At 40.0% G+C, this 22600-nt stretch overlaps 2 protein-coding genes across 5 annotated transcripts in view; both read right to left on the reverse strand.

Annotated features, from left to right (window-relative positions):
- Positions 1-8921, reverse strand: part of dab2ipb (DAB2 interacting protein b) — a 180314-nt gene extending 171393 nt beyond the window's left edge. For 2 of the 3 annotated variants that reach the window (XM_025908514.1, XM_025908513.1), the window contains exon 1: positions 8672-8920. In XM_025908514.1, the coding sequence (XP_025764299.1) occupies positions 8672-8711 (40 nt within the window). In that variant the 5' untranslated portion in view covers positions 8712-8920. Of the gene's footprint in view, positions 1-8671 lie in introns of all 3 variants that reach the window. The other variant, XM_025908515.1, reaches the window with a different exon arrangement.
- An 8100-nt stretch (positions 8922-17021) lies between these two features.
- zgc:63972 (protein CutA homolog) lies at positions 17022-21717 on the reverse strand. 2 transcript variants are annotated; one of them, XM_003449595.5, is made up of 6 exons: positions 21311-21706; positions 20624-20772; positions 19558-19617; positions 18767-18812; positions 18623-18672; positions 17022-18106 (listed from the first exon to the last, which is right to left on the reverse strand). In XM_003449595.5, exons 1-6 carry the CDS (start codon positions 21383-21385, stop codon positions 18004-18006), a joined length of 483 nt encoding a protein of 160 aa, XP_003449643.1. In that variant the 5' UTR covers positions 21386-21706; the 3' UTR covers positions 17022-18003. The 2 variants fall into 2 exon arrangements, with proteins under 2 accessions (XP_003449643.1, XP_005454589.1); XM_005454532.4 differs by lacking the exon at positions 19558-19617 and having other exon boundaries at positions 21311-21717.
- Positions 21718-22600: the final 883 nt, after the last annotated feature.

Genomic DNA, 22600 nt, shown 5'->3' on the forward strand with positions numbered 1-22600 from the left:
CACCTTTTGACTGTGGTGGACCGCACAACCCGTTGGCCTGAGGCAGTGCCTCTGGCGTCCACTACAGCAGCAGCAGTGGCCAGGGCATTTTTGTCAACGTGGGTTTCGCGTTTCGGTCCCCCCGCCGACATCACCTCAGACAGGGGCCCCCAGTTCATTTCCGAGCTTTGGTCTGCCATGCCTGACGGCCTGGGCGTCAAGGTCCACCGAACCACTGCGTACCACCCGCAGGCCAACGGGATGTGCGAGCGTTTCCACCGGTCGCTTAAGGTCCGTGCTTCTCTCACAGATGGCAACTGGGTTGACCGCCTTCCATGGGTTTTACTGGGGTTGCGCTGCGCGGTTAAAGAAGACCTCGGGGTTTCCCCGGCTGAACTTGTCCTCGGTCAGCCCCTCCGGGTCCCCGGGGAATTCTTGCCCGAGAGCCCACCCCCGTGCTTCGCTCCCTCTGTGCTGTCTCTCCGTCCCCCGAGAGACTCGTTTTCTCTTCCTGGCCCAGTGCACCATTGTCTGCCCGACACCTTTGTTCCGAGGTCGTTGGACTCTTCGCAGTTTGTTTTCGTCAGGCATGACACTCATAGGCCTCCGCTGCGTCCACTGTATGACGGCCCCTTTAGGGTTATTCAACCGGGCCGGAAGCATTTCCTTTTGGACTTTGGGGGTCGTCAGGAGACTGTTTCTATTGACAGACTTAAACCGGCACATGTGCTGCAGGATGATCAGTTGGTGCCGGCTCAGGCCCCCGCCGTGGCCGCCCGCCTTCCACTGGACTGGACAACCCTGCTTCTTCCTCTGGGAGCACCCCCCACCTGGCAGGGCCCGAGCTATCTTCAGCTTCTCCTGGCCGCCCATGCCAGCCTGGTCCTCAGGCTCGTTTCCCCTCAGCCAGCTCTCCACCTCCCCGGTTCAGCCGTTCTGGACGTTTGATTAAAGCAAGGGTTCTGGACTAGGGGATGACCCTACTGGGTGTTCGGGGGGGGCATGTGTGGTGGACCACTGGAGGGCTCCACTCACACCCGGTTCTCAGGAAGTGTTGTTGTTATGTTTTGGAGGGAAAAGTGTTCAGTTCTGTGGTGATGAGTAATAAACGAGGAGTGTTAATCGAGAGCTCTCGTGTCGTCTGTGTTTACCTGCACACTACAATAATACAGAGAAAACAGAGAAAACCCCAACAATCACATAAACCCCTTTGAGCGAGCACTCTGGTTACAGTGGGATGGAAAAACTGTCTTTTAACAGGAAGAAACCTTCAGCAGAACCAGGCTCAAGGAGGGGTGGCCATCTGCCGCAACCAGTGTTAGTTAATGCCATTGTACTAGCCATTGTCTCTGGCTGGTGTTTTAGGTTTTGTTGAGCTAGCTAACACAAAGAAAGTCTGGTTATTTTAAATTTGGTTCAAAGAAACCCCTCTGGTCTTGCAGTTGCTCATTTTCTTACAGCAAGGTGCTTTTATTGGTCTTCATACTTTGTATGCCTGTGTTGTGTGAAATAGATAAGTTTGTCTTAGACTTTAAGAGGTTAAATGAAGAAAAAATTGAAAAACAAATGATAAATAGAGACAAGTATATTCATATTTTGGAGCACATGGCACTTAAGTGAGGTGGTTGAGCATATGTTTTCTAAATAGATTTAAAGTATGTAACCACTGGTAATCAGTCTCTTATCAAGAGACGGATAAAACTGTGGACCTTTTCTCTATGATCTGATTTAGGTGCATGGAGAGCAGAAAAGATCTGAAAGTTGTGATTGCTGATGGTTTGGATGGTTGTTTGTTTATTGGAAGGAGGAAGGTGAGCTGGTACCTCCTGCTGTGTCTCCTGGCACATCTGTTTCAATTCAGGATGACTGGCCTGTTAGTACACTCACACTTTCTTTCACTGCTCCTTGGGAAAAACGAGCAGTCATTTTTGCCATTTTTTCCCCATTTAGTTAGCTGGCTTTTATTGAGACAATGTTTAAAAAAACCAATGTGGCCCAACTTGTCAACCGTTCTCTTGTTCTCTGAGGAACAACTGGACTGTGAAAACTATATGTGGAAAAAAAAACTGTGTGTGCACAAGTAACATCGTGTCCCTGTGAGCTTGTATGTGATGACAAAGAAGAAATAAACAAACAAAAAAAAGCCTATAAACCAATTATAGATCATACTTGAATGCCCCCCCCCTCTCCAAAAAAACAAAAAAACAAAAAACAATAGAGTAGATTTTGAGCCATCTCTCTTGGCTGGTGAGTAGGAGTTGTGTAGGCAGTGCTACACTTGACTTTAATGGAGGATGTTTTTTTGCACAGATCCAGACTTTGTACTCCCTCGGTAGCTACTGTTTAAGCATCATTTGTCTGCCCTCAGTCAAAAAGGAAATATTATGTATCTATATTTCTGGACACTGAACCTCTTAACTGACCTGTTTTAGACTAGGGATAAATGGACAGGATGCTCAGTCTTCATCTGAGCATCTGAATTAATGATGGCAATGCTGCTGCTGTTTTACTGCTGTCTAAAAGCACAGGAAGCTCTTTATGCTTATTTCCTGAAGTCGACCCTTTTATTCCACTAATGACCCCCAAATACTTAAAGTGTTGTGGAGCAACTACACCTGTTGGAGGTAATTCAGAATCCTGGAGGGCCTTTTAAAAAAGTCCATGAAACTAAGCTGCAAGATCATTCCCCATAGTGTGCTTACACTCTATCTAAGGAATGCTAAGCATTAAAAACATGCTTAAAATAGACATGTAGTCTCATGTCCAGCTTCATATTTTTATTCTTTTAATAATAGTTCAAAATAATCGTCATTTATTTTATACTAGGGTTAGGGAGAACCAAAGATAATAATAACTAATGATTAGATGCACCATGCTTTATAAACAGAGAGTAAAAAGAGGTGAGTGAAAAAGAAAGCCTAGGGCTATTGCAAGGTAACCAAGAAAGAGTTCATATCAACTATGCGCTTTATCAAAAAGGAAAGTTTTAAGTCTAATCTTAAATTTACAGGTGATACCTGCGTCCTGAATCCAAACTGGGAGCTATTTCCACAGAAAAGGAGCCTAAAAGCTTAACGTTCTGTGTCCCATTCTACTTTTAAATATCCTAGGAGCCACAAGTAAGCCAGCAGGCTGAGAATGAAGTCCTCTATTGGGGTGATACAGGTACTATGAAGTCTTTAAGATAAAATGGGCTCTATTTATCCAAGACCTTATATGTGAGGAGAAAGATTTTAAATTCAATTCCGGATTAAATATGGAGAAAATGAAGAGAAGCCAAAATGGGAGAAATATGCTTTGCTGTCTTTTTAGTCAATGTCAGCACTCTCGCTGTAGCGTCATGGATCATTCAGGGAGGTTTTAGAGCAACCTTATAGTAATTAATTACAATAAAGTCACTATCCTTATAAGTGGATAACTTTCTTCTGATTTGCTGTCTCTTGTAAACTTTGAACAGTAGGTGGAGCTACTGTGAGTATCTGCAGACTGTGACTTAGATGAGGACCTTCCTTCTTGTCATACAGACATTAGGCAAGCCCAAAGGTACAGAAAAGACTGAATTTTATTGTTGGGCTTGTGATTTCGTCTTATATAAAGCCAGCGCAGACGACAGTCAAGAACAATAATGGATGAGATGAGAAAAGCAAACTTTGTGAAATAAGGCAGCTCAAGGAAGAGAGACGAGGCTGGAGCCAAGCAGCACGTGTTATTTGGAATAGTGGGGTGACAAAGAAAGCCAATCATGTAACTTGGAAGTGTGTTTGCTCTGCTTCACCACAGACTTGGACACAAATACGTCCAAAACTATCTTTCCGGACTTACTTGACAAGAAGGATATTCAAGAAGACTTTGGTTAAACACAACAATATTTCCACATCAAAGTGAGATTGTATTTGGAAAAACTTACAACTTGACTATGGCTTTCATATTTAGATTAATAAGGTTGGTTCGCTTTGAAAACCAGGCCTCTGGCCCTTGAGATATTTGAGCACAATACTGTACACTCAGAAAAAAGATTATTTTCCCTCATAAACATGAGAAAATTCAACTGAAATATATAAATTGGAACACTTATTTATTCAAATGATTAATATCCTTGGTATAAACCAGTCAAATACATTTCATTTGCCATTTGAGAGTGCATTAAATTTAACGTATGGAACTATATTTCTATTACATAGAAAGTGGTGTAATCAAATTACTTAAAGCCAATGAAGAAAATAAAAGAATAAATGTGATCCAAAGGTGAATGAAGTGTATCTGAAATGATTACAATGAACTTTTAAATCCTAAATCTTTGATCTCTGCCATTGCAGACGCAAAAGCTAGAAGGCTAACGCAAAATATCTTGACTTTATTATTTTCTGAACTTGGAGAAGTTGTTGGTTATTCCCCAAGTCCCAAATTAATTCACTACATTTCGTAATCCTGGTCAGGTGTCAGGTGGTTGGATTTCTCTCTCTTCAGGCAGTCAGGTGTAATTGCTGGCACTTGCTTGGCTCCAACATAAGGTCAGTTCATGTAGCGTTGCCATTTATAACCAGCCTAGGCCTAGCTAAGACCATTTAGAGAGTGGGGATGTTTCAGTGGAAAGAAAGAAGCTGCGTTCAGGGTCATTTGCTTTCCTTTATATGTACTGTTCTTATGTTGGACAGGACATCTTTTCCTTTTGCTTCTCCCGACTGCGCTTCCTCAAACTTGCTTTTCTGCTTCTTCTCTGTGGAAGACAGTGTTGCACTTCATTCATGCTTTTCTTCTATTTGCCACAGCAACTCTTGTTTATGCACAAACTCATCACAGCTCCAAGCAGTGGAAAATAACAACGCCCCCCCCCCCCTCAAAACTCAAGCAGCTGTTTAGAACTGGCGTGTGTGTTTGCACTGACATTGAATTAAGAACAGAAAATGATTTGCCACTGGATTGAAATGTTACACCTCAAATCCGAAAAACCAAAAAGAAGAAAAAGTACCATATGTTTCAGACTGAGTTTACCATATAATTGAAAGGAAATGGTGCGAAACTTTTTGCCTAGGTTGGCGATTTGTATCAATAATTTGCTCCACGAGTTTTGTAACCCTACATATCATTCTGTGGAATTTTTGCTGATGGACATTCCTTTGATAATTGTGGCCTAGCATGCATGAGGAAAGCTAAGCACAAATTACAGCTCCGTTTAACCCTTTATGAAGCCTGATCCTGATTAAGAATCATGGTATCTTTTTACCACAAAAGGGTTTTATGACTACGTGCAAATTTAGGCGGCCAGCATACGGTCCACGCAGAGAGACACATTCACACATTAGTGAACGCGTAGTATCAGGCGGTGGAGATTTATGTTGGAAATATTTTCACTGTATTTGAAGTGCCTGTTGCATTTTTTTAGCTCTTAGGAAAAATTTTAGTCTGCATTGATAGTTACAACAAAAGGGCTGAGGATTAAGAGACGTTCACCCTTGGTCTCATTTTGTATGACATGAACTTTTGATGAATAAAATGTAAAATAGTGCGCTCTGTCCTTGGTCACAATAAATGCTCTGCTATTGGCTTGTACTTTGAGGACCCTGTTTTTTTTTAACCATGTTACATATTTGATGGTTTCTCTGGTTTGTTGCTGCTGTGTTTGAGAATACATGTACTTGAGTCCGAAACATATTAAATCAAGGGGAAAATGTTTTCCCTCTTCAAGGGGAAGAGGAGAGAATTGTTCTTTATGTGCTTCGTTATTATTGCTGATTTTATTGAGTACACTGTTTTAATTTCCTGTGACATAAAAGATGGTCAAAGTCTTTCGTGAAAATGGAGTTTGTTTCAGGGAAATGCTTGCTGCCAGCTCCTTTCAGTACAGTTTGGTTCTTTGATTAAGAGTTTTTTTTCACATTCAAACTGTTGTAGAATCTGTGCCAAGACAATCAGAAAAAATAGTACTGCTGTCAAAAAGGGAAACCACAGCGGCATGCAGCTGAAATGCAAAGAGGCTGACAGGGACGATTCTTTACTTTATTTCTATATTAAATAAACGGTTTTGCTGATGGTTTACCTTTTTCCTCACTTGCATTTAACTTCCTGTGAACCTTCACATTTCTCTCTTGCACTCACACAGATTATGTAACCCTTCTGACCAGCTATTATTGTCAGTGCTGAGGTTCCAATACAACACACAGAGTAGATTCTGCGTTTCTTGTTCATATAAGGATAGCTCTACTAATAACAGCCTTTCGTCTACGGGAAGTACACATCTGTGCCACGATCATCTCGGCACTGTGCAGCTGTGTTTTCTGCTGTTGTCTTGCTCACAGATGAAAAGCAGCAAAGGAGATGAGATTTCACTTGGAGCCTGGATGAAACTTGCGATGGGTGACAGGTGTCGTGTCAGAACAGGAGTAATGTGTCAGTAAATAATGAAGAACACTGTGGGAGTCACTTTTATTTTGTCTTCCAACTGCCATAATGCACAATACAGCAATGTTAGTCATTTAAACAAACGCCAACTGTTTTCAGTGTTTTAAGAGTGCAATAAAGATATTCACTACTTAACTGTAACTCAAAGTGCTTTGAAAAAATATTTGCCCCCTTCCTGATTTCTTGGTTTGTTTGTTGCCAGGCATCCTCTTAATTTAATTTTGGTTAATGTGGCCAAAGGGGGACTTTTATGTTGAAGACTCTTAAACATAAAAGTCCCCCTTGCCCACATTAACCAAAATAAAAGACCAAATGCTATGATCAAACAAGTTAAACATAAGTAGATGGGATGAGGCATCAAAATTAGATGAGGGAAGAAATGTTCTGAGAAACCAAACCCTCTCTATTTAACACTTAGAGACAACTTATCAATATTTTATTAATGGGTTTTTAATGTACTTGGTGATGTTATATACATAAATACGTCAGTCAGGAACTATGTTACACAGCTTGCTGATATGGGATTTTTAATACCAATACTAATATTTGGTTATTCAAAAAGCCAATATTCCAATATTTTGGTGGATATTAAAAAAATAAATAAAAATATCTAATAAAAGGAAACAAACAGATTTTCCTTTCATTTGTTATGTGTATTCTATATTTACTCGTTTATACTCTGCTCAACTGCTCAGCAAGTTGTATTTGTGGTGTTCAAACTATGGAACGTTTATATTCATAATTATTGAATATGGGTGTTTCTCACAGCTCTACTTTGCTTTTTTATTGTCATTAATCAGCTGTTATAAATGCCAAATCAATATATTGGCAGGTAGGTAATATCAGCTGATAATAACATGTGACAACCTGGTTGGCCTCTATTAACTTGCACATAATCATTTTCAGTGTATGAAGAAGTCTTCACATTCTACTTAAGACATCATCTATGGAGGATCAAAACTGCCAACTAAGAAAGAAAGAAAGTTAAATGTCATCAGTGTGTTACAAAAAAATAAATAAATGAGCATTCGTTTATAAAAATGTAACATGGACTGATGTTTCTATGACAGTTTTCTAATTTCTAAGGTTTAGTTTTTCTTCATTTTCCTCAGTAGGCAAATGAGGGGACTGTCGTAGGTTCAGCTTTGTACCTATTAGTTGGTCAAGAAAAGCTCAAGACAGAAATGGTTCATGAGACTGTTAGAGTAAGGTGCCGAGCTAATGTAGCTCAAAAAACAAACAGGCAAAACAACACTCAGTACTGTTAAAAAATATGAATGCAAATCAAACTAAATCAGCTTGTTACATTTCATAATTTAATCAGTGCCAAATTATATTTGTTTTTGGTCCATTTTTGGTTTATCCATCAGTTTTTTTAAAAATCTTGGGCCTCTTTACATTTACAGTTTCAATTTGTTCTCTACACCTCGCCAAGTTTTTTTTTCAAACTTCTTGTTCTCACTAAGTAGCCTTAATTAGGTTGATGCTGAGATTCCCGCGACACATTAACAGAATTATCAAACCTTTCATTGTACAATAAATCAAAGTAGGCTTCACTGAGGACGAATTTATCCCTCTGGCTCTAATCAAATGGATTACACAACAAACGACCAATGAGTGCGAACAGTCTAGTTCCCAACTCAATACACAGCAGGATCATCCTCATCACCGAGGGCAGCTATCAACCTCCACAGACCAAGCACAGCAAATGTAAATGTGCTCTAACTCAGCCCGAGCTACTTGCTTTGATCTTTCATGGTTTAAAATTCACATACGACCTGCATGCAAATTATGTTGTCACTCTATAGGAGCAAGCTCAAACAACACTTTCTGGCAATCAGCCGCAACCTATTAAACACTGTAAGTTGAAGGAAAAAGCAGCACAAGCCTTGTCAGTATATCTAGGTCAGAAGAATGCAATGTTTTCTAGTCCGTATCCACTTTCTCAGCTATGAAGTGAGGTAGTCATAGTAGCACGAGCAACTCCACTTTAATGTACTCTTTCAGCACTGCCATATGGAAAAAAATACAACACATACACACACACTATGTAATTTACAGTTACAATCATCATGGTTATCACCTCTTTTAACACAACACTTGCACTCATGGACATGCATACGAGGCAAAGAATTACACAAACAGAAAGTGCACAGATGGATACAGAGAGGGAGAGAACTGGAGAAAGAATCCAGAATTCTAACACTGAAGTAAGGAGAGGAAACAGGATGACTGGTGATGACAAGAAATGGGAAGGAAGGCAGAGAAACACAGATCTTATTCTTGCTTTTACCTGACAGGGAATCAGAAGACATCTTTCCCTGCTGCTGCATCTTCAATGCTTGATCCAGATTGTGTGGCTGTAGAGTGAGCGAGCCAGCACGCCTCACTGTGTGTGTTTTGATGACGGAGTCTGTGTAGCAGCTCGGGGAGTGAGCGAGCGAGGAGCGAGCGAGCAAACAGAGCCAGGAGAAAGGTGCGGGAGAAGAAATGAGCTGCTTTTATTGCCTCGTCAAGTGTCTCCAATCTCATTCTGACTTTCTCTCATTCCTGCTCTCACTTGCTGCGAAAGTGGATGTGTTGGACTTACATGGAGCACATGTACTGCAGATGAAGATTTATGAGGTACACAGGGGCAGGGAAATGGGAGGAGCATGAGAGGAGAGGGGAGTTGCAAAGGTTGAAGAAGAGGAGGTGCTGAGGAGAGGAAGAAAGCAATCACCTGCTAGTGTGGGCTTACTCAGTCAGGCACTGAGGCATTATTCTTCCCTCCCCTCTATGTAACCTTGCAACGCAGAGCGCTAAGCCAGTTCACAGCTTACATGTACTGCATCACTTTGACTGTGTGTGACAGATCCAATCTTTAGTGAAACTGCAGTCTAAATGGTATAATACCAGCATGTCTACATGAGGGCACGCAGGAAATCAACACGCTCATTCTTAAGGCTTGGGGAGCTTAGTATAGTGCACAAAGAAGAGCCGCAAGTGCAGAAAGCTTTGTTCTTTTGTCTTAAGCTGATGTTTGTATGGAGACAGGTCGGTTAATGTTCTGTTGTTCAAACTCTGTCTCCACGATAAATAAATGAAGTGGGATTAGAAATTCTTAACAACCTTGGCGGCTTGTAGGATGAATGACTTTTCGCTTTCACTTGATTAAAAAAGGCGTAACCATTAGATGACATCAGATGTGCACTGACTCTACAATTCAAGGAATGCACCACGTTTTTGAAACACTGCGGGATTTATTTGCACCTGCGAACATACCTCTCATTATGCATTAAGGCTGTCAAAACTGACCAAAAATTTGATTTAATTGTTCTTTAAAAAACACAAACATACATAGTTTAGACTATTCGCCTACAAATGTCTAATAACAGGAGACATATGTGCTTATATATGTATGTCTATGCTCAACGGTGGCTTTGTTAGGTTCATCTGTTCAACTGCTCATTAATGCAAATATCTAATAAGCACAAAACATGAAAGTAACTCAGTGCAGGCATGCAGGCACGGCCAAGATGACCTGCTAAATTACAAACTGAGAATCAGAATGGGTCATTTAAGTGACTTTTAATGCAGCATGCTTGTTGGTGCCAGATGGGTCTAAGTATTTCAAAAACTGCTTATCTCCTGGGATTTTCCCACACAACCATCTGTAGAGTTTACAGAAAATCATCAGAGAAAGGGAAAATATCCCGTGAGTGGTGGTTCTCTGGGTAAAAATGCCTTGTTGGTGTCAGAGGTCTGATGAAAAATGTCCAGACTGCAGCAAGCTGAGGTCAACAGAAACTCAAATAACAACTTGTTACTTCAAAGATATGCAGAAGAGCATCCCTGAATCCATAACATATTGAAGCTTGAGGCAGATGGGCTACAGGAGCAGAAGACCACAGTGGTGGCTACCCTGTCAACTAAGGACAGAAAAGCAGGGGTACAGTTCTGACACAACTGGAAAAATGTTGCCTGGTCTAATGAGTCTTGATTTCTGCTGTGACATTTGGATAGTAGGCTCAGAATTTGGTACAAATAACATGAAAGCATAGAGCCATCATGCCATGTAGCAATGGTTCAGGCTGCTACTGGTGGTGGAATGGTGTTGGTACTCAAATCATCTCAAATTGGTTTTTTTGAACAAAAAATGAGTTTGGTGTACTCAAATGACCTCCACAGTCACCAGATCTCAATCCAATAGAGCCCCTTCGCGATATGCATGACTGCACACCAATCCACATCACTAACACGGTCATCAAGTTTATAGATGACCGTGTTGATGTGGTGAGATTAATACACAATGCTGATGAGTTTGCTTACAGGAATGAACTGTCAGTATGGTGCTCCATCAATTACCTGACACTCAGTACCTCTAAAAGAAAAAAGCTGATCCTGAGCTTAAGGAGACAGAAGGAGAAACTTGTCACATTACACATGGGTGGAGACACTGTGGAGAGAGTGTCCAACTTTAAATTCTTTGGCACACACACATCCCTTCAGGACGTCACATAGAATATAAATACAGCCTCTCTGGTGAAGAAGGCTCAGAGGTGGCTCAACTTCTTAAGGATGTTTACAAAAGCCAAACTGTCCAAACAGTTGCTGGTGTCCTTCTGCCGTAGCTCAGTGTAAAGTGCACTCAGCTATGGAGTTTTGGTGTGGCATTCCAACTGCAATAAGGCTGACAAAAAGGCTCTTAAGAAAACCATCCAATCGGCACAACCAACAACACTCACTCACACTGCACTTGAGGAGATCTACAGAACCCTGGTGCTCATGTCAGACCCCGAACATCATCAAGGACTCTTCTTATCCTGGGCGCCGCCTTTTCACTCACTTGCCCTCTGAAGGATGCTACAGATCAATAAAAGACTGCGGCTCCAGACTACAGAAAAGCCTCTGTCCAAACTGTCAAAGTGCTCAACTCTGTCTCATAACACACTCAAAACATCCTGTGCAGTATCACTAGGGGCTTCTCAGCGGATGTGTGTGTATTTCTTGTAATTCCTATGTGTGTGTGTGTGTGTGTGACCTTTCTTTCGTCATTGTTGATGATGATGATGCTCCCTTACTGTATTTGCTTGTTTCAGTTTGACTAACATTTCATTTCACTCAGTGTAAGACAGATGTTGTTTGAATCCTTCATGCTTTCAGGCTTTATACCACTGTACTGAAAGTCCAGCAGCCTGACCTCTTGTCAAGCTTAAGCCTAAGGTAGGTTTGTAGGTAAAGATATTTTGTTGAAATAAGCTGATACATTTCAGTTAGCTACCATACATTGTTGACCCGCCGATAACTGTTAAATAAAAGTTTACGTAAAAGTTTTAAAGAAAGAATAAAGAGAAAGTATAACCAGCTTTGCGTCATTTGCAGCTCAAGAGCAGGGAGTTGGAACTGAATATATATTTTTCTTTTCACAAATCTATGTAAGGTTTGTTTTTTTCCACCCCCACATCACTATTTATCATACTTCTGTTTTTTATTTGCTAGAACTGGAAGTTTCTTTTTCATCTTTGCCAACACAGATTTATTTAGCTTTGGGAAATACATGCAAAGTTCCTCTTCCTCGGTAAAAAGTAAAAAGCCCCAAAAAATTGGGTTGAATTTGACAACTGGATCCATGTTACTTTATGTGCTACATTTATGAAATATAAAAGCTCAGCCTTTCTGAAAGTTCCATCTTGGTCCACTGTGGTAGGATATAATTTAATACAACATTAATAAAACATTTAGATTTTCTTAAAGCAAAGCTTTACAGAAAGAATTTTAATGTGAATGCATTATTCTAAATTAAGAGCAGACTTTCTGCTCTGGGAAGCAGATCTGGAGTTCTCCCTCCCATCCTATTACTGAACTGCGTGTGACTAATATATTCCTCCTACCTACAATGCATTCACCCGACTCCTTCCCCCTTATTAGAATGTGCCGCGATAGTATACTGTACATATAACAGGGTCAAAAGAAATGACTTCATTATGACATGTTCTGGGAAACATATGCATATTCAGAGAGTCCAAATGGATTTTATTGCAGGTTAATGCAGATACAGTACAGTGCTCCTCCAGGAAATTTAAAATCAGACAAAGAACAACATAAATAGCCTCTTTTCACCCACAACTAATGAGAAACTTTTATCTCAGAATATATTAAAATGAAAATTCTCATTTTTATCAATAAATATGCACCAAACAATGTGGTGCGTACCATGCCAAGGATCCAGGCATCTAAAAAATTGAAGATGATGTGCTATTAGTGGTAAATGTTAAATTCTGTGAATGTCACTACATGCCATTTTGCTCACTGTCATCTTTCCATAGGTTATATGTAGCCTCAGGGCTGAGCCTGTTCCTTTAATCTACCCTCGTGAATGGCAGACCGATGAACTGAGCAGACTACTGGCACAAATACAGCCAGTGTCAGTGTTTGAAAACCATATAAAAAAAATATATCAGGCGAATGTATAATGTGTCTGAGTTTTCTAACTTGTATGGGTTTGGAAACACCAGTGGACTACTTGCAAAAGCAACACCATGTTGACTTGTTAACTATGTGGTGTGCTGTGCTGAATGGATGCACGGCCAGCAGTTTGTCAAATTCTTACTGTTAAGAGGTCATTAATAAATCGGTCGTGCGTTTGCCAATTTCATAAGAAAGCAGCTTTGTTATCTGCAGTTGTAAATGTTTAATAACTAATTTATATGTGGGTTTTCCCACAGATTCCCCACAGACCTAGAGTGGTTACTGTAAGCAGTGACTTCCAGGGCTGCAGTTCCTACTATTCCCATTTAAGGCTGGCTATAGAAGCAAGTTTAAAGGTTTAAAGCAGGTGAGTTATACATTTTTTTTGTTATTTTACGATAAAGGTACAGGTTACATAAGTGGCTGGTGGTTCCGTTTGTTATTTTCATATGTACTAAAATATACTTTGAGTAGTTTGCAGTTCAAAGAGAGGTTGCAAAGATGGAAATACTTAGAAGAGGTGATGAATGAAGAAAAATATGAGAGTGCTGAGGACAGATAGAAGAAAAGATAAATAAGGGCGTGTAGAGGATTAGTAAGGCGGAACTCAGGGCGGCTATGAAGAGGATGTGGACTGGAAAGGCAGTTGGTCCACATGACATAGCTGCGGCGGTATGTTGATGTCTAGTAGAGAAGGCAGTGGACTTTTTAACCAACAGTCTTGGCAAGTGAGTAGAGATAAAATGCACTGGTACCAATCTTTAAGAGCAGGGCTGGAGTGACCACAGAAAGATAAACTTGATCAGCCATACCATGAAGCGATGAGAAAGGGTTCTTGAAGCATCAGCATGGTTTCAACCTTATAAACAGTACATTTGCATGATGACTGAAACTAGCACCACTGAGGGAACAATGGGCTGGGAGGTCAGTTCCTTGATCAGTGGACAACCGCTGCCTAAGTGAAAACCCGTAGTGATCCCAGACACAAACAAAATAATATAGTGTACGCTGTAAAGTGACAGGAGGATTGCCATGATTTATACATCGGGGGAAACCAAACAACCTCTGGCTAAATGGATGGCCCAACACAGAAGAGCTAACTCGTCAGGCCAGAACTCTGCAGTCTATTCACACCTACAGGCCAGTGGACACTCTTTCAATTATGAGGGTGTACACATCCTGGACAGGGAGGAACGCTGGTTTGAGCGCTGAGTCAAGGAGGCCATTTATGTGAAAAGGGAAAGACCATCTCTGAGGAGGGGGCCTAAGGGTACATCTTTGACCATCTTACAATTCTGTGATTGCAGCCATTCCCCAACTCTCTGTGAATGGTACTCATGGCCATTGATCAGTGGTGTTTGATCAATGAGCCTTGATCAGTGGTTGTTGTCATGAGAATTTGCATATTAATGATCAAGGAACCAGCCCATTGTTCCCTCAGTGGTACTAGTTTCAGTCACCATGCAAATGTACTGTTTATTTGTTTACTGTTTAAATGTACTGTTAAGGTTGGGGAAACCTGCAGTCAGCTGAGACTGAAGAAGTCACTTGGATGAGTGACGAAACGTTTCTGCCACTGAAAACGCTACGTCCAGATAAACAGAATCAACTTTTAGGGATTTACTTACCTGGATGATTGAGCATGCATCAAAACTTATGAGATAGCAAGGAGGGTGGAGGAAGTGTCCGTTTCACTCACTGTTTGGTCTTGTTTTACTTTTTGTTTACTTTTACTTTCTCTAACTGTTTGATTAGGTTTATTGCTGTATTAGCAATTATATATATTATTATATATAATTATATATTAGGTATTGCTGTTTGGTTAGAGTCAGGAAAGATTATAGTGTGGGTTAAATCCAAAAAAAGATTACACTCAGATCAAAAATCTCAAATAAATAATTTTATAATATTATATAAAATGTTATGTGCAGTATTGTCATCTAAATACAGATGATCTTGTCGCTTATCAGCTGCGAAACAATACATAAGAGAAACCTACTTTCATACTAAACTTTGAAACCACTGTCATATACTATATAATAACACAAACAATAACAATAATTAGTAAAAATACACAATTTAATAACATATCAGTTATAAAGTACTAATCAACATAGCAAAAAAAAAAAAAATCTAAAACAAATTCTGAGATACCTTCTATTACACTGGAAAGACGGAACAACGTCCTTTGTAAATAAATCAAAAATTTGGGAAATGCTGACTACTTGGACATCTTGTTGTCTCTGCATGTGTGCTATCCTCAGTTTATTGAATTTCTCAGCGGGAGCGTCATGTTAGAAGCGTCTGTTTCTTACAGATTACTTTTAATTATCATGTTCTGAGCTCTGCATCCAATGGAGAACTTAATCAAGCACAGGAAAGAAAAACAGCCAGCCATATGTCTCTGTGTTGACACAATTTATGACAATATTCGTGCAAGGATATAAATGGTGCTTTTTCAGTTGCCAATTAGTTAAAGGATAACTCTTAATAGTCACATGTATTAAATATTAATAGCAGAGATTTTACAGTGTCTCAGTACTTTACAATAATAATGATATCATTACATGGGACAGCTATATTAAACACTTTGTTGAATGTATCTTATAATGAGCACACTGTGCAAGAGGGCTCATTATTGAACTTTATGTCAAAATACTTAAAGTAGCACTGACTAATACTGGGGCCAGACTCTTTAACTAATAAGAATTACACTGGCTGGAAATGAATAGATGATATTTTAGCTCTATCACTGCAAAAACTACAGGCATTCATTCAGTATGACTCACATGTGATTGTTTAGGAATGATGTCGTGTCTGTTTGTGTATTAAAACACTGCCATCTAGTGAACATTTAATCAAACTGCATGATAATTAATTTTTTTTGTCACAACATGAACTGCAGTTTATATTTTATATAGCATCTTTTGTCATTGCACAACCATATTTACCAGCCAAGGCAAACACTGTATACACATGCACAAGTATGAATGTGGCTTACTAAAAAACATGGGATGTATACCTATGCATTGGTGTGGGTGTAGTTACAGTTGAATAAAAGGAAATTCATTGAATTAACAGCCACACATGCACACTACCACCAAATGGCCTAAACTCTGGACCTGACAGGGAGGATTATTTTGGCTCCACAGACACAACACCAAACTAAACCATGTCTGCAGTTTCTTTGTTGAGGCCTCATGCCGGAAACACTTTATGCACACTCAGGCTTAGTGCATACTTCGGTTTAATGAGTAAGCTTGCACGGCTGACAAAGTTTTGCAAAAGTGCAAATGTGGGGTGGTACACCTATCAGATTTGCTATAATTACCTGGTTTTGAAATTGAATTAAGTTAAATTTTAATAGTATCTGAAAGGTTACAGGCAGCATATTTGCTCATGTACACTTTGTAAAATTCATACGGGCAACAAGACTCTTACCTGGCCTGTTCACATAATAATAAGTGCCATTTATTAGAAAATTAAATAAAAAAACATTTTGGACTCATCTATGAAGATCAAGGACAGCTCAACAGCTGTTTTTTCAGCTTTTAGAGTTAGGAAGGAGTGCTAAAAGTGGAAAACTGATATTAAAATCAAATAGATGAACTTACCCATAGTAAGTTAGATAAAAAGATATCTTTTTATTTTTAAGTGAGGTTGTGCTAATTGGTAGTAAATGTTTTATTAACACAGGCAGAGCTAATCTGGGACACTTATGCAACACGTTCATGCTGTTCTTTGTTGTATTTCAGTTCACACTAATAAAGGATGTGCCCATGTGGACAAGTGTTACTCTAGAGCCTGACAGATAATCTATAAACTGTGGGTACGCACAGATTGCTCTGATACCCTGTCTTGCTGCATGCGCAGATTTCTCAGTTTGCCTATGCTTTTGGGAAGGGCTTTAAAAATACATAACTCATAACAATAAATATATTATAGGGTAATATTTCAGCATGGGCCATGCTATGTTATCTAGGTGACAGTGATTTACTAATTACTTTGGTACTGAGCTGTTTGAACATTTCTTAATGCACATAACTTCTATTAAGTTAAGAAATAGGTTATTAAACCTGTATTTTACCATTATTTCATTATACACAGCATATGTATGGATGACAGGTATGGAAATATCGGAGAGAAAAGGTTTGTCCTCGAGCGGAAAAAATAATTCAAGAGATACAGCGGAATAGTATAAAATATAGATGCATTTATTACAGACGAGAGATGAGCCCATAGGTTTACAGCGAGTGTGGAGTTTAACCTTGCATAGAGGGTTTTCTTTATGCATTCACCCAAAATAGGGTGAAACTCAGTGGCCTTCTACACTATTGACATGCAGCTGGTCTCCCTTGAAGCCTTTTGCAGATGCAAAATAGAAAACTTGGGTCTAACAAAATAGAGAGGTCAACTCAAAAACTCTGTAACAGTTGAGACAAATTATATAAATGCACACAGGCTACATTCCAGTGTGTTTAATTCCTGGCCCTACTGGACTGGTGAGCACAAAGAGAAGTGCTGCAGACTGAGGTTCCATAAAATTCACTTTTTTTTGGCACTTCCTATATGACAGTAGCAGTAAAGCATATATGCAATAATGCATAATGAAGGGCCTTTACCATGCAGGTGAGTTAAGGCAAAGTGGAAATAAGGGGCAATATGACTGTATTACTTTCTTTATTACATTATACGTCTTGATTATTGATTATTATTGTTATTTGCTATTATTATTATAACATCTTGGTTATGTGACTTGTCACATACCAGACTCAAAAAGTCTTTTTTTTTAAGTTTTAAAGTTTTTTTTAAACTGGAGAGAATGATCTGGTAACATACCATAAAAAAGAACTGATATGCTTAAAAGCACCATAAGAGTTCGTGTCCATTTCCTTACAACAGATTACCTGAGTGGAACTTTGACTCTTTCATGTCATTTTTTTTCCTTTTTACAAGCAGTGTTTGAAATCCAATCTCTGCAGTACACTTCCGGTTAAGAAGGTCAGGCCAACAAAACTGCCTTGTATTAAAACTTTAATGCTACAGAGCACTTCCTGAACTTTTAAAACCCTCCAAATCCTGGAAAAAAAAAGTTAAGAGCAACAAACACACATGGCTCAGTTTCCTTGTTTGACGGCAGTCCCGGCTGAGATTAGCTTTGGCCTTAATGAAATATCAGTCATCTGGAATGGCTTCGTCCATCCATTTCATGTACGCCAAGCTGCCGTCATCTACTGCAAGACTGAGGACTTCTGGGTTCCCGTAGGGATGTATAGACCTAAAGACACGCAAAGAACGTGTTCATATACACTCAAATCTGTTTAAAGTGGTTCTTGATTCCATTTCTTCCCATCACCTAGGACTAACAGCACTGCAGTGCTTTAAAAGCCTCACGATGGAACCAGTGCAGAATAATGCTGACAGTACACTGAAGATGTGTGCATATGTTGTAATTATGCAGTGTTTTTAACGCTCTAATCCTGAATAGCCCGAAAAAGTGAATTGTCATGTAGAATGAACAATCTCTAATTATAAATAGTGTGAAATACTGACGCAGAATTGCAGAAGCCGGCGGATGGGCTTTTATTAAAAACAAGACAAACCTCATCATCTATTACTTCTATTTTTTTGTCCAAACATGAAAGTATCAGTGTTCGAATGTGAATGTTTGAACTGAAAATAATGTTCAAACCGAAGCCATGAACCTGGCTTTTTTCTCCCTTTAATAACTCTTCTTCACAGAACACAAGGCGCAGTGTCCAGTGCGAGTTTGACAACGTGACAAGCCTCTTACCTCACGTAGTCCACCACCTTCTGGATCCTGGAAGTCTTTGTTTTCACCAGCTGCAACAACAAAAACATGTCATCTCACCAGTCTTGTATTTCAACATGCCCGAGTGCATGCTGATCACAGAAGGAATTGTCTCCGAGAGCTTACCATCAGGATTTCATTTGCATCCTGGATTTCTCCTTTCCAATAGAACCTAAAATGACAGAAAGTATCGGAACTGAAGCACCGCAGGGCTACTGACCGGAAAGTACAAGCAGACAAATGGAGCCTTCAAATTTAACAAAATAAGAGCTTTCATGCAAAGAACTAATAATAGTTTATTATACCCTACAGTGGCTGTCAGATTGTTCTTGATATGCTTCTGTGGTGTCAGGAGCAAAACTCCCTCTTTGTTTAAAACGTGGTTTTAAAGCACAGGAATGTCAATAAGTTTTATGCTGACATTTAAGATACGAAGATAACCGAAAGCTCACGGCATACCTGTAATAACATACCATGTCAAGTCCAAGCCAAACCTGTATTTTCACCTCTATTTTGTAAATAGGCGTTAACACTGACATTTCTGTTCAGTTACTCTTATTTGTCCAAAGTTCAGCTTACTCCCCCTCTAACCTAATCCCCCCCCACCCACCGCCTTTGTGCTGTTATGCATTGACAGGAAAGCTAATCCATGCATGCAAAAACATGCCTACTTTGAAGGCTAACTGCCATTCAAGTTTCCAGCGGAAGTAAGGCTAAACAAATAAATTCAGGTGAAGCGCATTTGCTTTGTGGTTTGTGAATAAAACAGATTCCCCTTTGTGAACAAAGAAGCATGTGCTTTCATTGTATTTATGAGCGCGTACATGTGATGGACATGGTAACTAATGGGAGCTTTTGTGACTGTGTGCCGGCTGGGTAGAGAGGCGTTTCAAAAATGGAGGTCAGGTGTAATTTACATTGTGGAGGTCTTGGAGAGAATGTTAACGCTGGCCGCCAACCGCCTTTCCATGATTGCCCTAAAAGAAGTAAAAAGAAAGAGAGAATGGCGAGTACGGTTGGATGTATTGGTGGAAATGAAATGAAGGAGGCTAAGAGGGAAAAGAGAAAAAAAAATCAAACACAAGCCAACAGCTGTTTATCTATTAAAACTGGGCCCTTCATTATCAAGACTCATGAAGCAAGCTGAAGGGGAAGGACATCTGATGGGAATTCAAGAAAAACAAACAAACGGTAAACTAAATTTTATTACCACCTTCGCATTGCCCCCTTCCCTGAGCGAGGAGCTGTGAAGGAGGTGATTTACATATATGGAAAGCGCACTGTGGCTGTTTTCCTTGACATGGTTAATAGATGGAATCTCATTTGCATGCAGCTAAAATGCCAACAAAGGGAGACGAGAGTGCAAACACAGCGCTCTGCTCCACTTGTTGGTTTGACAGGATTGTATCTCTTCTCCGGGCAGAAAAGGCAAACTTATGTCAGGGGAAATCACTTCAGTCACTTCAAATCTTTTACAAACCACAAGTCACACGCCAAAAAGGAGAAGCTTTAAATGAGCATCAATACTCAGTTATTTTATTTTTTCACAATTAGCAAAGTATTTTTCTTAAATCAGATGGGAAGATTGGAAAGGCTCTGTTTAATAAATGTGAAGCTATTTGGAACTTCTTGTTGCCTGGCAGCAAATGAAACTTCTGTTGTTGCACAGTTTCATAAAAACTAAACAAAACTAATAATTAAAAAAGAAAATGTGAGCAAAAGTGCTAATTAATAAGTGTTAGAGGTGTTTCCAATTTCTGAGCTAACTGGCTGGTGGCAGGTTTATAATTACTGCGCACGCCAAACAAGGGTGATAATAATGTTTTCAGCTGAACAAGAAAAGGCATAAATATTCTTTCACTTTGTGGAAACACTGAAAAAAAATAATTAAGGTGCATGACACCTTAGGACACTGAAAAATGCAATGCAAGTGTTTAAAAAGACCAAAAAGACCAAAAAAAGACAAAAAAAAAAGCACCATACCTGCCAACGTGCTTTGCTGTTTGCTCATTGGGAGTGTTGATGACAAGGACAGAGTAGTGACCTGGTACATAGCTCCCTGTGAATACAGAATGAAGCTGGACCCCAATGGACCACAACCCAGGGTACATGCACACCAGCAGGATCAAGAACTAGAAGGGGATTTGTGAGTGGAATAGGACAGGGCTGTCAAACGCTGACATCTCAGACACTGCAAGAGCTGGGTAATGTTTATAAAGCCTGTCTATAATTATTACCACATTTAGATGTCAAACTTATTTTTTTCCTCTTTTTTTTATGCTGGGATGAAGGAAAGTTATAACTCAATTTAATTATCCACTGGCCTCTGTGGGGATTGCCATGTTTGGATTGGATTCAGTATTTATCCTCTTATTATTTGGCACTGTCTGTCACAGATAAATTAGTATTGGACTTGGCTTGGACACAGTGACCAATTTATAAGCTGCCCTACTTCTCCGTATAGCACTGCTTCACAGCCCGGCACAGATGCACGTAAAATCCTCCACCTCCCCCCAAACAAGTCATTGTAAAGCAGGCTGAATTTTTTTTTTTATTTTAAATTAGCGGCCAACATTAAAGCACCAGCTGTCACCAGAGCAACTCACAACTTTTACCAGACTTTTCGTTAAAACAAAAACGTTCATGTAATTCCACAAAATAGTATCTCACCAAACACGACACGAGCAGCACCGAGCGAAAGTTCAAGACGACCTCTTTATGGCACCGCTGGAAGAGCCACTCCATCCTGCTGGCTCTGACTAATATCCTGCTCCGGAGCCCGGCCAGTTTAGACAGTGCAGGGGGGGACTAACTGTGCCGAACTTCGCCCATTTAAACCGCTAACACTGTCACTCGTGATAACTAGTGTTACGACATTATTTTTTTAGAACTTTGTCAGTCCTGCTTAGCACGAATTTAGTGAGAGAAAACACGCTAAATACTTGCTAACTTTAAATAAGAAGCGTATACAGTAAAGTTGACAGGTAGGTTGAATAGACAAATACAGTGACAAATCTCTGCCCCTTTCAATTGGTTGCCTATGACTTCCTGCCACTCCGGCGACCAATAAAATTGCTAGTTCACGTCCAGTGCTCTGCTTCCGGGCCTGGAGCATAATCGGCTTTGCTATCTTGCTAGATAAACACGTCTCCCATGGATTGTGCTGAAAACATTATGACAAAGCCACAAATCTTTAAGGTTACTTTAATTTGATTTATTTCAAGCTGAAATAGAAAAATGAAGTCCTTTTGTCAGAAGACCTTTTTTCTTATTTAATCTCCTATAACGCGCTCTTATCCACAACCCCCGAAAATATATGACGTTTTTTATACATCAAGCTTATAGGCTCGTTTTTATATTACCCTCTCCATTTTGGGACAGTTTGACTTAGTTTTACTCTTTATTTGTCAGGGACCATGCACAAAATCACTGATCTCGCAAGACAAAGGATGACTTGTTCCAGATGTAGCAACTAACTTTCATTTTGCAGTCCCCAGGCGGGTACACACAATAATAAATAAGAAATAAAATAAAAGTACATATCCAAGATGCAACTGAGTGTAACAAAGTCAACTATGCACAAGTATCCATCCATTCGCTTCCGCTTATCCTTTCCAGGGTCGCGGGGGGCGCTGGAGCCTATCCCAGCTGTCATAGGGCGAGAGGCGGGGTACACCCTGGACAGGTCGCCAGTCTGTCGCAGGGCCAACACACAGTGACAGACAACCATTCACGCTCACATTCACTCACACATTCACACCTAGTGACAATTTGGATTATCCAATTAACCTATCCCCTCAAACTGCATGTCTTTGGACGGTGGGAGGAAGCCGGAGTACCCGGAGGGAACCCACGCAAACACGGGGAGAACATGCAAACTCCACACAGAAAGACCCCGGCCTGATGGTGCACAAGTATGAAAAAACAAAACAAAACAAAAAAAACATTGACCCACAAAGC

Source organism: Oreochromis niloticus, linkage group LG7 (assembly GCF_001858045.2).
Source record: "Oreochromis niloticus isolate F11D_XX linkage group LG7, O_niloticus_UMD_NMBU, whole genome shotgun sequence".
Taxonomy (NCBI): domain Eukaryota; kingdom Metazoa; phylum Chordata; class Actinopteri; order Cichliformes; family Cichlidae; genus Oreochromis; species Oreochromis niloticus.

Bases quoted from the DNA above. Each gene is read 5' to 3' on its own strand.
- zgc:63972 (XM_003449595.5), bottom strand. From the start codon at position 21,385: ATGGAGTGGCTCTTCCAGCGGTGCCATAAAGAGGTCGTCTTGAACTTT. The intron at 20,773-21,310 runs GTGAGATACTAT...ATCCCCTTCTAG, and splicing joins TGCTGCTCGTGTCGTGTTTG to TTCTTGATCCTGCTGGTGTG. The intron at 18,673-18,766 runs GTAAGCTCTCGG...TTGTTGTTGCAG, and splicing joins ATGCAAATGAAATCCTGATG to CTGGTGAAAACAAAGACTTC.